Source organism: Haematobia irritans, chromosome 2 (assembly GCF_050003625.1).
Source record: "Haematobia irritans isolate KBUSLIRL chromosome 2, ASM5000362v1, whole genome shotgun sequence".
Lineage (NCBI taxonomy): Eukaryota > Metazoa > Arthropoda > Insecta > Diptera > Muscidae > Haematobia > Haematobia irritans.
Window position 1 is genome coordinate 161136438 of NC_134398.1, and position 15611 is coordinate 161152048.

The following is a 15611-nucleotide window of genomic DNA, read 5'->3' on the forward strand; positions in this document are numbered from 1 at the left end:
AATTTCAGGCAAATAGGATGAAAACTTCGGATTCTAGAAGCCCAAGAAGTAAAATCGGGCAATCGGTCTATATGGGGGCTATACAAAAATATGGACCAATACTCACCATTTTCGGCACACCTCTCTATGGTCCTAAAATACCTCTAGATTTCCAATTTCAGACAAATTGGATAAAAAATATGGTTTCTATAAGCCCAAGACCCCAAATCGGGAGGTCGTTTTATACGGGGACCATACCAAAACATGGACCGATACCCACAATTTTTGGCACACATATTTGTGGTCCTACAATACCTCTAGATTTCCAATTTCAGGTAAATTGAATAAAAACTGCGGTTTCTATAAGCCCAAGAAGTAAAATCGGGAGATCGGTATATATGGGGGCTATACCAAAATATGGACCGATACTCACAATTTTTGGCACACGTATTTGTGGTCCTACAATACCTCTAGATTTCCAATTTCAGGTAAATTGAATAAAAACTGCGGTTTCTATAAGCCCAAGAAGTAAAATCTGGAGATCGGTCTATATGGGGGCTATACCAAAACATGGACCGATACTCACCATTTTTGGCACACCTCTTTATGGTCATAAAATACCTCTAGATTTCAAATTTCACGCAAATTAGATAAAAACTACGATTTCTATAAGTCCAAGACCCCAAATCGGGAGGTCGGTTTATATGGGGACTATATCAAAACCTGGACCGATATAGTCCATCTTCGAACTTGACCTGCCTGCAGACAAAAGACGAGTTTGTGCAAAATTTCAGCACGATTGCTTCATTATTGAAGACTGTAGCGTGATTACAACAGACAGACAGACAGACAGACAGACGGACAGACGGACATCGTTATATCGTCTTAGAATTTCTCCCTGATCAAGAATATATATACTTTATATAGTCGGAAATCGATATTTCGATGCGTTACAAACGGAATGACAAACTTATTATACCCCCGTCACCATTCTATGGTGGTGGGTATAAAAATTAATAGTATAAATTAATTTTTTAATTGGATCAATTAATTTTTTAATTGACCTTCAATTAATTTTTTAATTGATACTATCATTTCTGTGATTGAAGACATTTGAATTAAAAAATTAGTTGGTAAAATATCCTAAAATTTTTTAATTAACATCCAAAACACAGAATTCAGATCACGCCCTAAAAAGTGATTCAAATTCAGTGCAACGGTTGTTGAAATGGTGGACATCCGTCCTATGCCAAGCTCATGTTAAACTCATCGCTTCTGCGCCAAATTTGCACCACTTCCGGATCCAAAAAGAACATTTCACTATTTTTTGGCGACACTTTTTTTGCTGTAGAAGCAAATACCAGCTTTTATAATTTGTTTAAATTTTAAAATAAGGACATTTTTAAGGGACCTACACAGAAAAAAATTTCACGAAATTTTTTCCAATTAAAATTTTAATTGAGTTTTAAAACAATATTCAATTAAAAATTTAATTGAATCAAATATTTTTTTAATTGAAACAAAAATCAATCACAAAAATTAATAGTATAAATTAATTTTTTAATTGGATCAATTCATTTTTTAATTGACCTTCAATTAATTTTTTAATTGATACTATCATTTCTGTGATTGAAGACATTTGAATTAAAAAATTAGTTGGTAAAATATCCTAAAATTTTTTAATTAACATCCAAAACACTGAATTCAGATCACGCCCTAAAAAGTGATTCAAATTCAGTGAAACGGTTGTTGAAATGGTGGACATCCGTCCTATGCCAAGCTCATGTTAAACTCATCGCTTCTGCGCCAAATTTGCACCACTTCCGGATCCAAAAAGAACATTTCACTATTTTTTGGCGACACTTTTTTTGCTGTAGAAGCAAATACCAGCTTTTATAATTTGTTTAAATTTTAAAATAAGGACATTTTTTAGGGACCTACTCACAAAAAAAATTTTTCTGATTCAATCTCGAAATTAATTGATCCAATTAATTTTTTAATTGAAATGTCTTTAATCACAGAAATGATAGTATCAATTAAAAAATTAATTGAAGGTCAATTAAAAAATTAATTATTCCAATTAAAAAATTAATTGATACTATTAATTTTTGTGATTGATTTTTGTTTCAATTAAAAAATTTGTTAATTTTTTCGTGATTTTTTTTGCTGTGTACACAGAAAAAAATTTCACGAAAATTTTTCCAATTAAAATTTTAATTGAGTTTTAAAAAATATTCAATTAAAAATTGGATTGAATCAAATATTTTTTTAATTGAAACAAAAATCAATCAGAAAAATTAATAGTATAAATTAATTTTTTAATTGGATCAATTAATTTTTTAATTGACCTTCAATTAATTTTTTAATTGATACTATCATTTCTGTGTTTGAAGACATTTCAATTAAAAAATTAATTGGATCAATTAATTTCGTGATTGAATCAGAAAAAAAATTTTTTGGGTGTATGTAGCTTTAAGTCTAGGAACAATAACATTAAAATTAGGCAGTTAAATTAACAGCCTATTTCTGATATCCGAAGGAAAGCAATTGCGAACGAACGGTAGTCACTCACTTTCGTCTAGATTTGGGTTTCTCTAACTTCCTTTCGTTCATTCGCATGGCTTACGTTACTGCCAAATGCTAGAATTAACAGATCTCAATTATTACAATTTCCTGAAAAAGACCCGCACATTTTAAAAATTATTGTCCATAAAATTCAATCTGGCATCGCCGTTTATTTGGCAAACTTTTCCCGCTTCTGATATTTGGTTTAGCTCAATATTTTTTAACAAATTAGCCCGCGTAGAGAGATAAATATTTGTATTTCCATATTTCTACAATAATTGCAGTTCAGTTCTCCTTTTAATTGACATTTGACATTTCAGTTCGACAAAATGCGAACGAATCGAGTTAGAGGGGTTTTAGACGATGCAATTGGTTGCGTGCAATTTTTTGTATTCTCTTTTAAAGTTGCTTCTTAAAAACTTCAGCATTTATACGTTGAAATTTTTCATGCAATCGCTTGAAATTTCAAGTTTCAGAAATGTCAAAAAATTGCAAGAGGAACGGAAAACATGAAATTTTTTCTACCCCCTTTGCTTCTCTACCCCGTTTGCCTACAAACAAGAATTGCGTGCAATTATTGCATGCAATTATTACATGCAATTATTGCATCGTCTAAAACCCTTCTTAGAGAAACCCAATTTTAGACATAACGTTACGTCTTCGTTCGCATTGACTTTCGTTTCGATTTTAGTTTAGATACCCCTTAGAGAAACCAAAATCAGCTGTTTTTCGTTTGTATGCGAACGAAGACTAGAATTCGGATAGCAGAAAAAGGCTGTAAATCCAAATTATAACAGTTACTTGCAAGTAACCAATGTTATTGTTTTAATTCCAAAAAAACTTTATACACAAGATACAAAATCCTCAAAATAATACTTAGCCTATATTTGAAGCGTTTTTTCTTAAATCTAAAGATTTAATTCAAAAGTTTACGTGGATCCAAAGATTTTGACCTTCCCTTAAGAATTTTGGTATTGAATTCGATCGAAAGATGCGACTTCTTTAAAATATGGAGTTTTTAGGGACTTATGTAGCTGTAAATAAAGTACTAATTCAATTAAAATTAAGATACAGATCTCATTTATGGAATTTTCATTATTCCAATTATAACAAATACTTCCAAATTAGCAGTGTTTCCTTAATTTCCAAAAAGCTGTAAATCAAAGATACAAAGTCCTCAAAATAAGTCTTAGGCTATATTTGAAGCGTTTTTATACTAAATCTAAGGACTATTTCTTTCTTATAACAGGTTGGCTGATAAGTCCCCGGTCTAACAAAGAAAAATACATTTTTTTTGTCAAAATTCGTTTTTATTATTCAACATAGTTCCCTTCAAGAGCGATACAACGATTATAACGACCTTCCAATTTTTTGATACCATTTTGGTAGTACTCCTTCGGTTTTCCCTGCGAGCATACTTTTGAGGTCTGAGAACAAGAAAACGTCGCTGGAGAATACGGTGGGTAGGGAAGCAATTCGTAGCCCAATTCATGAATTTTTGCCATCGTTCTTAATGACTTGTGGCTCTGTGCGTTGTCTTGGTGGAACAACACTTTTTTCTTCTTCATATGGGGCCGTTTTGCCGCGATTTCGACCTTCAAACGCTCCAATAACGCCATATAATAGTCACTGTTGATGGTTTTTCCCTTCTCAAAATAATCGATAAAAATTATTCCATGCGCATCTCAAAAAACTGAGGCCATTACTTTGCCAGCGGACTTTTGAGTCTTTCCACGCTTCGGAGACGGTTCACCGGTCGCTGTCCACTCAGCCGACTGTCGATTGGACTCAGGAGTGTAGTGATGGAGCCCTGTTTCATCCATTGTCACATATCGACGGAAAAACTCGGGTGTATTACGAGTTAACAGCTGCAAACACCGCTCAGAATCATCAACACGTTGTTGTTTTTGGCCAAATGTGAGCTCGCGCGGTACCCATTTTGCACAGAGCTTCCGCATATCCAAATATTGATGAATGATATGACCAACACGTTCCTTTGATATCTTTAAGGCCTCTGCTATCTCGATCAACTTCATTTTACGGTCATCCTAATTTTGAAATTTGTGTATCCTAAAGGCCAATTGGCTTTCATCACTCATCAGCATACGAATATCGCTATAGCTCTCCAGTCGCAAGCAACACATACAGACAAACATGTATATTTATTAACCAGTGTGTGATATATACACAAGCGTATTTAAAGAAACTTCGTTTAAAGGAAACATACTTTTTCAGTTTCTTACAAACGATGCACCAAATACAACTTTTTAATAGAAGAAAGCGCAATGTATTTTTTCATATATTCTAAAATATTCGTCCAATACCGAAATGGTCAATGTAAGATGTGAGTCATTACATACTACAGCGCTCATATGGCTCATATGTAATGTAGCAATGTCAAGTGTTAGATTAGGTATAGAGGTATATTTCATGCTCACTTAGATTTTTCAGTCCATAGTGATAGCACATTGGTGAACTTCTCTTTTATAAATGAGTGCTGCCCGATTCTATGTTCAGCTCAATCATAAGGGACTTCCGAATCCGAAAGGTTTTAAACTTTTTGTTTAATCCAAACTGGGATTGAACCCACGACCCTTTGTATACAAGGCGGGCATGCTAACTTTGCACCACTGTGACTAATTAGTGTAGAACTTAGTCCTTTCAGTTCCATACAGTGCTCTGTTAAAGCCTTTATGAAACTATGTTAACAAAGTGGTTTTTGGCTGTGCTAACGAAATTCGGAATTTATCTTCACATACATTTCATTGGAACTACTTGCTTTTTGAGCAAAATATAATTCAGTATATCCTTACCTTTTAATTTATGCTTCATTCTGGACAGCCTGGTGTTTGTTTTCTGCAATTTTGTGCAACATATGTCAAGTATCACAACTCCGACTGCGGTGCTTTCACAAATGGTGGTCTAGTTTTTTTTTTATTCCATGCCGCTCTGCGACGGTTTAGTAATAAACATTAGATTCTTTTTTTTTTTAATTTACATATTTAGTTTAACTATTTATATACTTCTACATCTATAATCAATAACATTTTCTGTTAAGAGCTTTCATGGCTAGCCATACCAAATCGATCATTGTTTTCTATGACTAGCCAAAATTTCATTGAAATAAAGTATAGTAAATTCATATTTAACAAATTCTTCAAATTTGCTTAAGCTTCTGCAAGACAGATCGATGGTCGAATATATCCATTTTTTGTTTCTTTCAATTTTGTGACGCTAATAATTTAAACAAATAAACGCACACGCAAAAATGGAAACAAATTTTGACGAATGAAGAAGAAAAAGCAACAGATTTGTACTTTGCGTGGGTTGAGAAATCTGCAAAAAGCCCGCAACTATAGACCAATATGGCCATGCCATGACAATTGAATAGCGGTGCTAACCGGCACTGAATTCAAATTTCTTTCCATGCACCATTAAGAGAATACTTCAACGATGACGATGATTATTTGCCACCCGCTGGGCAAAAAGTGGTCTATCCTATTCAATTTTGTTAATTGAAATGAAAATAACAATAAAAAGATTTTTCTCTAAGTGTTTTGTCTTCGTTTCTTTCTCTTAATTAATTTTTGTTTTATTTTTATTTTAGTTTTTTTCATTCAAATGTCAATTGAGTAGGTGGAAAATAGAAAAAAACTAGGAATATCGGAAATGCCAAACACACATTTCAAATTAGATTTTCCTTTCCATAGTACTATGTATTTTGTTTTGTGTGTCGTCATTCATAAATTGTTTAAAAAATTTCTAATTTTGTTTTTTTTTCGCATTTGAAATTCTTGCAGATATTTTCGATTGTCCAGCGTCAACCATATCAGCATTGAGTGAGAAAATTTTCTGTGTCACCATTCGATGTTTGCAAAAAAATGATTTTATCCCTGAGTACAAGAAAGCTGAGACAGAAACGAGGAACAACCATTTAAAGGGGAGAGAGATTATATTTTAAGCAAAGATATTGGAGAAAATTTTTCAACGAAACTAAAAAAACCTTAAGGGGTAAGTAAATATCATCCTACATTTTTCAAAAACATTAAAAAATTACCCTAAATTATAGGGCTTACGGTTGCTACAGTTGGTAGAATTCTACTAAAAATGGCAGATATTTTACTGTTTGGTAGATTGGTAGAATTCCTTATGTTTTGGTAGATTTTGTAAAACATTCCTCTCCAACTAAGAGGTACTTCACAAATTTTTCTATAGAAATAAAATTTGGACAATGCTTTCTATAAAAATAAATTTGTAACAGAACCTTCTATAGAAATAAAATTTGGACAAAATTTTTTGAAGAAATACAATTTTTACAAAATTTTCTCTACAAATAAAATTCTGACAAAAATAAAATTTTGACAAAAAAAAAAATTCCTATAGAAATAAAATTTTGACAAATTTTCTATAGAAACAAAATTTTTTTAAGAAATAAAATTTTGACAATATTTTCTACAGAAATAAAATTTTGACGAAATTTTCTATAGAAATAAAATTTTGACGAAATTTTCTATAGAAATAAAATTTTGACAAAATTTTTTTATAGACAAAATTTTCTAAAGAAATAAAATTTTGACAAAATTTTCTATAGAACTAAAATTTTGACAACATTTTCGATAAAAATAAAATTTTGACAAAATTTTCTCCAGAAATAAAATTTTGACAACATTTTCTATGAAAATAAAATTTTGACAAAATTTCCTCTAGAAATAAAATTTTGACAAAATTTTCTATAAAAATACATTTTTGACAACATTTTCTATGAAAATAAAATTTTGACAAATTTTCCTCTAGAAATAAAATTTTGACAAAATTTTCTATAAAAATAAATTTTTGACAAAATTTTCTAAAAAAATAAAATTTTGACAATATTTTCTACAAAAAAAAAAATTTGACAAAATTTTCTAAAGAAATCAAATTTTGGCAAAATTTTATGGAAATAAAGTTTTCTGTAGAAATAAAATTTTGACAAAATTTTCTATAGAAATAAAATTTTGACAAAATTTTCAATAGAAATAAAATTTTGACAAAATCTTCTATAGAAATAAAATGTTGCCAAAATTTTCTATAGAATTAAAATTTTGACAAAATTTCGATAGAAATAAAAGCTTCACAATATATTCTATACACTGTTAGAAAAATATGTTTTTCATATGTTCCGATATAAACAAAATGTGTTTCGGGCACAATTTTTAAACACAATATATTTAAGTGCAAACATGTAATGTTCCTAAACTAACACTAAATGTTTGGGACACATATGTTAATATGTTAGAATATATTATGTTTGGGGTATGAATGTTTCATAAAAATAATATGTATAAATGTAAACATATATAAATTTACAAATTTCGAGTAAACATATATATGTTGTGATATTTTATTCATAGAGCGACAGAGAGAGAGAGTGTGTAGAGAAAGAAATAGAGATGGAAACCGGGAGGGTTGACGAAAGATATCAACATAACACAGCGAGAGAATCAAAAGAGAAAGTCCAAATATTATTTAATTTGAATACTCGTGTAAAGAGAATAGACATTCGGAAGCGGGCATTAAGTTCGAGTTTTGCTAAAAAATTGAAAAAGGTTATTTTCTTTAAAATGAATTATTAAAGAAAAGTAAAATGCAAAACAGGGTCATTTTAGAACGATAATGCCAACTTAATACCGACCTTAAGGGTAAAAATGAAATTAAGTACAAAACACGAAGTTTTAAATGCATTTAAAATGGTGTTAAATGCTAGTAAAAAACTGTTCACGGCTAACTAAATTTATGTGTATATTATAAAATTATTTATGTATGTTTATACTCGACTCCACGTTCTTCTTTTGTTAGAGTTTTTGAATTCCTTCCAACATTTCAAGCTTTTATACCAAAAACAGTTTTTTGCTACAAAATTGTTATTTTTGCAATAAAAAAAAAATTATCCAAAAGCTCAGTCCATTTCGTTTATATCAAGCACTGTTCTTTTCTGACTGTAAATCTTTAATAACACACATTTCGAAGTTTCATTGTAAAAATTTCATTTAATAATATAAAAATATAAATACAAAAATTAACAAAAAAAAAAAAAAAATTGGTGTTCCGTCGGGGTAGGGATTGAACCCAGGACCTTTTGCATGCAAGGCGGACATGCTAACCACTGCTCCACGTGGTCAACAAATATATATTTCTGTTGAATAATGTTTTGTTTGCATCGGCTCGTGGGCGCTGCAAACTATGCTATATAAATGTAACTTATAACGATAATTGTCTATTGGTAACTATAACAGCTACGTAGCCCAGTGGTAGTGTGTTGGCTTACAAATTGCATGGTTCCCGGTTCGATTCTCAGTCCAGGCGAAAGGTAAAATTATAAAATTGAATTATTTCTTCAACATTATTTGTATTACAGAAAAAGGTGCCAAGAACTAAAAAAATTCGTGGAAGTGAAAATTATGTGAGGGAATGAGCACAATCTTCTTTGGGGAAAATTCTTCCAAGCATATAATATTTTTGGGCTCAAAATGCTTCACAACATATATGTTCACATAAAACAAACATATTAATGTTTCGGCAGTATCCACTAATATATGTGTTTCCTGCAAAATATGTTTAGAACATATGTTAGAGAAGCGATTTTTTCTGAGGGTGTATAAATAAAATTTTGACAAAATTTTCTATAGAATTAAAATTGTGACAAAATTTTCTAAAGAATTGAAATTTTGACAACATTTTATTGTTGTTTTTGATTTCAGCTTAAAACCATGCATTGACTAAACTACAAGTGTAGCTTAACCAACAGAGGAAAATTATGCCTGTACATCCAACCATCTTGCAGTCTATAGGGCTTTGCCCAAATAAATTTGACAAGCATACTTTTCCACTGTTGGTTAAGCTACACTTGTAGTTTAGTCAATGCATGGTTTTAAGCTGAAATCAAAAACAACAATAATGATTGAAGAGAAACCAACAATAACAAACAACACGAAACAAAATTTTGCAAAAATAGTTTTTATGTTTGGTAGTTTATTGGTAAAATTTTCTCCAAATTTTGGTAGATCTTTTTTTTTGGCTCGAGTGGAAACCGTGCTCACAATGCATAAGATTTTTTTCTTGGGACGCTTTCATCCCCAAACATATCCAATTTAAACTAAAATTCTTCTTAAATGTCCCCAATATTTTTTTTAAAAGTTACTATCAGTAACAGTTTAAAGATTAAAAACAATTTTTATCATACCAGCTTGCGAGCGAGGATTACCATCCAAATGCTCGAGAGATTATAATAATAATCCTCCTCTGGAAATATTTTTGGCAAGTAAACCCGATCATTTCGTTTGTTCACAAACTGCTCAATTTTTAATGGAATCAAAGAAAACAAAACTGGTAATTTGTCACTTTCGTGCAAGCAAAGCAACTCCTTGACCCCATTCTAACTTTCTTTTTTGTGCATCGGTGAACTCTTGCGCGTTTTGGAACTCTTATGCATTTGGAACGTTAATCCAAGCTCAAATCTGCCATCTTGGTATTGTCCCCTTTTTGGACGCGATACAACACTGCCAGTATTACGCTAATGAGCAAAGGTACGGGAAACAAAACATTTATTCACATTTGAATACTTAAGGGCTCTAACGATAGCCACTTGTGGTTTTCCAGCCAAATATAATGCAATCACGCTATCACGTTTGCATTTTATCACGAATAACTTTATTTCTGAATACAATAGATCGAAATGTTTTTGTAAGCTTGTGTACAATAAAATGGAGTGTCAACGAAATAAATCTGACAGCTGTCAGACGAGCGGTTTAGAAATGATAGCCACCTGCAATACATAGCAGCCAACCTCTAATATATCCATTAATCTTTTTTTTTATAAAATTTCATTTTTATTAATTTATTATTAATTTTCTGTTTGCCTAACAAATTTCGTTTCATTTTGAATTCTTTTCAGCCAATAAATTATTTGTTACGTTTTAGTATTATTTTGCATACAGTTTGTAAAATTGAAGGATTAAGTCAATTTTCATCAGTACATTTCACATTGGATATTGAGATATTTAACGTGTAGATCAATTTTATCAACTCCCCTTCCCTCCCGCACATACATACACACACACACATCCGCACAAAAGATGGGCAAGGATTATTATAAAATTTTGGGTTTACCAAAAACTGCCACGGAGGAGGAAATCAAAAAAGCCTACAGAAAACTAGCGCTGCGCTATCATCCGGACAAAAATAAAGCAGCAAATGCAGAAGAAAAATTCAAAGAGGTGGCTGAAGCCTATGAGGTTCTGTCAGATAAAAGTAAACGTGAGGTCTATGACAAATATGGAGAAGATGGACTGAAGTCTGGTGGTAAGTTATGCAATTATGAATAGTAGTTGGAATATTTGTATTGATACCACAGAGAAAAACACTGAAAGGACCCTAATGTTAAAATTTTTAATTTGTCTTCTTTTTTTACTTGTACTAACATCATGTAGAAAAAATTGTAATTTTGAGGATTTATCTCAATTAGTGAATTGTGACCAAATGGTCTACAAAAGTAGTTGCTATTCAGCCTGAGAAAAAAAAATAAAAGAAGAATCCGAAAAAATATCAGCTATAGTTTTTGTATGAATTTCAATTTACTAGAGACATACAGTGGAAAAATGATCTCAAAATTTCGTATTTGTCGTTGTCTGTTAAACAAGTTTATAAAAATGCAGTTTAGTGCTCGCCAATATGGAAAATATTTATGGCTTATTTAGATTAAAGTCGAAAAATAAATCACAAAAAATTAGGGAAATAAAGTAAGATGTCGTTTTCGAATGTCCTCCTAAGTGAACGTCGGTAGTCAAAGGGTTAAGGCTGTAGCAAGTATATCTATTTCATTATTTATGTTTGTTTCTTATATTAATTTATACACGTCTAACTATTATTGTTTCAACGCGAAACTGTATTTCCATAGCCTTAGTCTAGATCTTATTTCCTCACGTTATTAAAATTGCACACTTGGTCCCTTTCTCATTTACAGGTAGAAGCAATGGCACAAGTTCGAATAACACATTTACATATCAGTTCCATGTTGATCCACGGGCCACATTTGCACAATTCTTTGGCTCCAGTAATCCCTTCGGTTCGTTCTTTGATATGAATGATAATCTCTTCGATAAGAACGTTTTCGATTTGGACACAGAACATGATTTCTTCTCATCACCATTTGGTGGTTTGGGTTCACGTCATGGTCTCGGTGGCTTTAGGTAAGTGCGCATTTTGATACGCGATATGTATGGCATTTTGTTTGTTTGGTGGTTTGCTTTAAATAATCCAGTGAAGACCCTCATTTAGATCACATTCATTCAATGTCCATACACCGTTCAAAAAGGAGAAACAACAGGATCCACCCGTTGAACATGATCTCTATGTGACATTGGAAGAAATCTACCATGGCTGTGTGAAAAAAATGAAAATCTCAAGGCGTGTACAACAGCCCGATGGCAGCTCAAAGAAAGAGGATAAATATGTGAGCATATCGATAAAGCCTGGTTGGAAATCGGGTACAAAGGTTACGTTCCAAAAGGAAGGTGATCAATCGCCAGGGAAAATACCATCGGATATTGTGTTCATAATAAGAGATAAACCGCATGCGATGTTTAAACGTGAAGGAAGCGATTTAAGATATACAGCCCGCCTTACATTGAAACAGGTAAGTGAGAATTTTACTTACCGGTATTTCCATGGAAGAATCCTGAAAGAAATATTGCGAAAATTAAAATAATTGAAACTTAGTAGATTTTGTATTCCTAAAACTAAAGATGATTAAATAAGAAAATCAAGGTTATGTTGTATCTGGGAAATATTTTGTATTTATAATTTTTTTTTCTTTAAATCAAGATTTTTCTTTGAAGAGTATTTAAATCGCCCTGTTGAAAGTTGAAATTATTCTACCCTTTTATTAATAATTTTAATTTCACCATCTCTATAATGGGTACTTATTACCAAACGAATCCACTGGAGTGCCAATTTCAAGGACCATTTTTAGTCACGCTGCATACATTTTTGGCAAGTGGCAGTTTACCCAAGGGGGAAGGAATCCCTCGAGAAAGTGGTTTAATAGTTTGTTTTATTTTTTATTTAATTTGATTGTCTCCATAATTGGTACCTATTACGAATTTCTACCAAAGACCAACGTGCAAAGAAATATGATGCCAACCATTCGATAGCCAACTTCAGGGCCCGGTAGTCGGGGTTTTACTGAAGCTATCAAATTGTGCAATGACCAAGAGGATGTAGGAGTCGACCTGCAGAGAGATCCACATGTCCTAGGGGTCAACCTGCAGGCGGTAATACTTAACAAAAATTTTGAGTTTAAGTGTTCTCAAAACGAGACACCAAGCTTACTCCAAGAGCAAGTTCAGGTTGACATGTAATGCAACAAAATTTTATTGTTTAAAAAATATCCAAAATTATATCAAAATTTGGAATCAGCTTTGATTCCACTCCCTGCACGAGAGCAACTCTGCGGTATTTTGGTCCAACCTTAATCTCCAAAATGCCCCAGGCGCAGAAGTATAACGGAATGAGATCACGGTTGCCACTCGAGCCAAAAATAATCTACCAAAATTTTGTCAAAATTTTATTTCTAGAGAAAATTTTGTCAAAATTATATTTTTATAGAAAATTTTGTCAAAATTGTATTTATAGAGAAAATTTTGTCAAAATTTTATTTCTAGAGAAAATTTTGTCAAAATTTTATTTCTCTAGAAAATTTTGTCAAAATTTTTTTTCTAGAGAAAATTTTGTCAAAATTTTATTTATAGAGAAAATTTTGTCAAAATTTTATTTATAGAGAAAATTTAGTCAAAATTTAATTTTTTGTCAACATTTTATTTCTGTAGAGAAATTTATCAAAATTTTATTTCTAGAGAAAATTTTGTCAAAATTTTATTTCTACAGAAAATTGTGTCTACATTTTATTTTTATAGAAAAATTTCCCAAAATTTTATTTCTATAGAAAATCTTGTCTCTCTAGAAAGTTTTGTCAATATTTTATTTCTCTAGAAAATTTTATAGAATTCTATAGAAATAAAGAAATATTTTGACAAAATCTACCAAAATATCAAGAATTCTATTAATTTACCAAACAGTAAAAAATATACCATTTTTGGTAGAATTCTAACAACTGTGGCAACCATGATTGAGATACGGAGATTTTGGTGGCGGAGGCCCAAGGCTTCAAAACTGTCTTTAGGATATTTTTCCGATAATATTCAGCATATATTTTGAGTCCACCGTCGATGAATACGAACGCGAATCCGGCCTTTATGGCAGCACACACCATTACCATTGGGGAGTCACCGTGGTGCAATGTATAGAATGCCTGCCTTTTGTTTGTTCACAAACTGCTCACTTTGAAATAACTTCACATCGGAGAAAACCAAATTCGATAACGGACTTCTTTTGTGCAAGAGAAGCAACCCCTTGGCTCTTTCCAATTTAATTTTTTGTGCACCTGTTCTTGCTCATAGTGTGGTTACCGTTTCTTCGTCCATTTTTTTGACGCGACGAAACGGTAAGGAACAGTAGTATAAGAAACAAAAGATTTATCCACATTAATACATGCACGGGCTCTAACAAAAGCCACTTGTGGTTTTCCAGCCAAAATATAAAGCAATCACACTATCACGTTTGAATACCATCGTGAATAACTTTATTTCTGAATATAATAGACCAAGATGCTTTTGTAACATTTTGAATAACAAAATGAACTATCATTGAAATAAATCTTTTAGCTGTGATACGAGCGATTAAGGAATGATAGCAATCTGAAGTTGGTTGCAATACATATCACTCGCACTATACATGGCACACCATTCAGATTGGCCATAAGAAGTAATGAACTGATATCCCTTTATTTTCACTTTATCCTGACCTAACCCAATTTCAAACTGACCTACCCTCTGCAATATCATTTTAGTGACACTTTTCGTTAATATAACAAAGTTTTTTCTACCAGTGTATCCTATCGACATTACCATCAATCATTTGAAAAAGTAATATCAACAACATCCATATATATATATGAATGATAAATTATTGACATTTAAGAGAACTTCAATTAGAGTGCTATCTTATGTCTAATAAAATCGCTAGTTGCAACGACCACTACGATTGCAACGACGATGATATTGCTATCAGTATCGAAAATTCACATATCAATCACATTAGATTTGGATTTTGTTTCCGTTTTTGAGTTATTAGCCTTTAATAGAATATCTGTCTCGCTGGTCTAATGATACGAATTCCCATCATCCATACAGACACATCACCATCTGAATGAGTTAAATGAATGGCCAAAACATATAAATGGCTGGTTGACTGAGACTACTTCACTTTCAGTTTGACTGACAGAATCAATGCAATACCAATAATGCCTACCAAATGTGGCCTGCAGAATGTTTTGGCATTCAGTAAAACTTTAAATTTTGTGAGTTGTTGAAAAATTGGAAAATTCTCACAGTTGGGGGTAAAAATCACAAAAATTAAACAAAAATTTCACGAAAACACTCGCACACACACTCACAATCATTTCGTGGTGTCTGCACGAAAAAAATTCTATAAATCGTAAATTGTTAATTTAGTGTATAAATGGCTATTTACCATATAAGCCAGAATAAATCAGTAGCACAAAAAAAAATCTAACAAGAGCACCAATGATATGTAGTGGCATGCACACAGACCACTTTAGACTATCCAAACGAACTGGCGAATCATTCATCCATTCATTAATTTGATCAATCATTTTAAAGGCAGTTTTTCCCAAATTAATCAATGACACTTTTTCTATGATGCTATTTTACTGATTTTGTTGTTGTATTTGCTTGAGAAAGGGTTTTTAAAATGGAACTAGAAATAATATTACAGTGTCATATTTCGGATCCATTTCCTTGGGAAGTGACTATTGGTTAACTGAGACGAAGTGTTGCCACAGGTTTATCTATCATGTTAGAAATGATAGATACACTGAAAAAAAGTAACTCCAATTTTGGCAAAATTTTCTATAGAAATAAAATTTTGACAAAATTTTCTATAGAAATAAATTT

The 15611-nt window shown here is 31.7% G+C and overlaps 1 protein-coding gene across 3 annotated transcripts in view; it reads left to right on the forward strand.

The window, feature by feature from the left end:
* The window catches only part of LOC142226655 (dnaJ protein homolog 1), a 109139-nt gene that overhangs the window by 61694 nt on the left and 31834 nt on the right, over positions 1 to 15611 (forward strand). For 2 of the 3 annotated variants that reach the window (XM_075296763.1, XM_075296764.1), the window contains exons 3-6: positions 6345 to 6555; positions 10475 to 10881; positions 11543 to 11768; positions 11845 to 12214. In XM_075296763.1, the coding sequence (XP_075152878.1) occupies positions 10656 to 10881; positions 11543 to 11768; positions 11845 to 12214 (822 nt within the window). In that variant the 5' untranslated portion in view covers positions 6345 to 6555; positions 10475 to 10655. The remainder of the gene's footprint in view (positions 1 to 6344; positions 6556 to 10474; positions 10882 to 11542; positions 11769 to 11844; positions 12215 to 15611) is intronic. The other variant, XM_075296765.1, reaches the window with a different exon arrangement.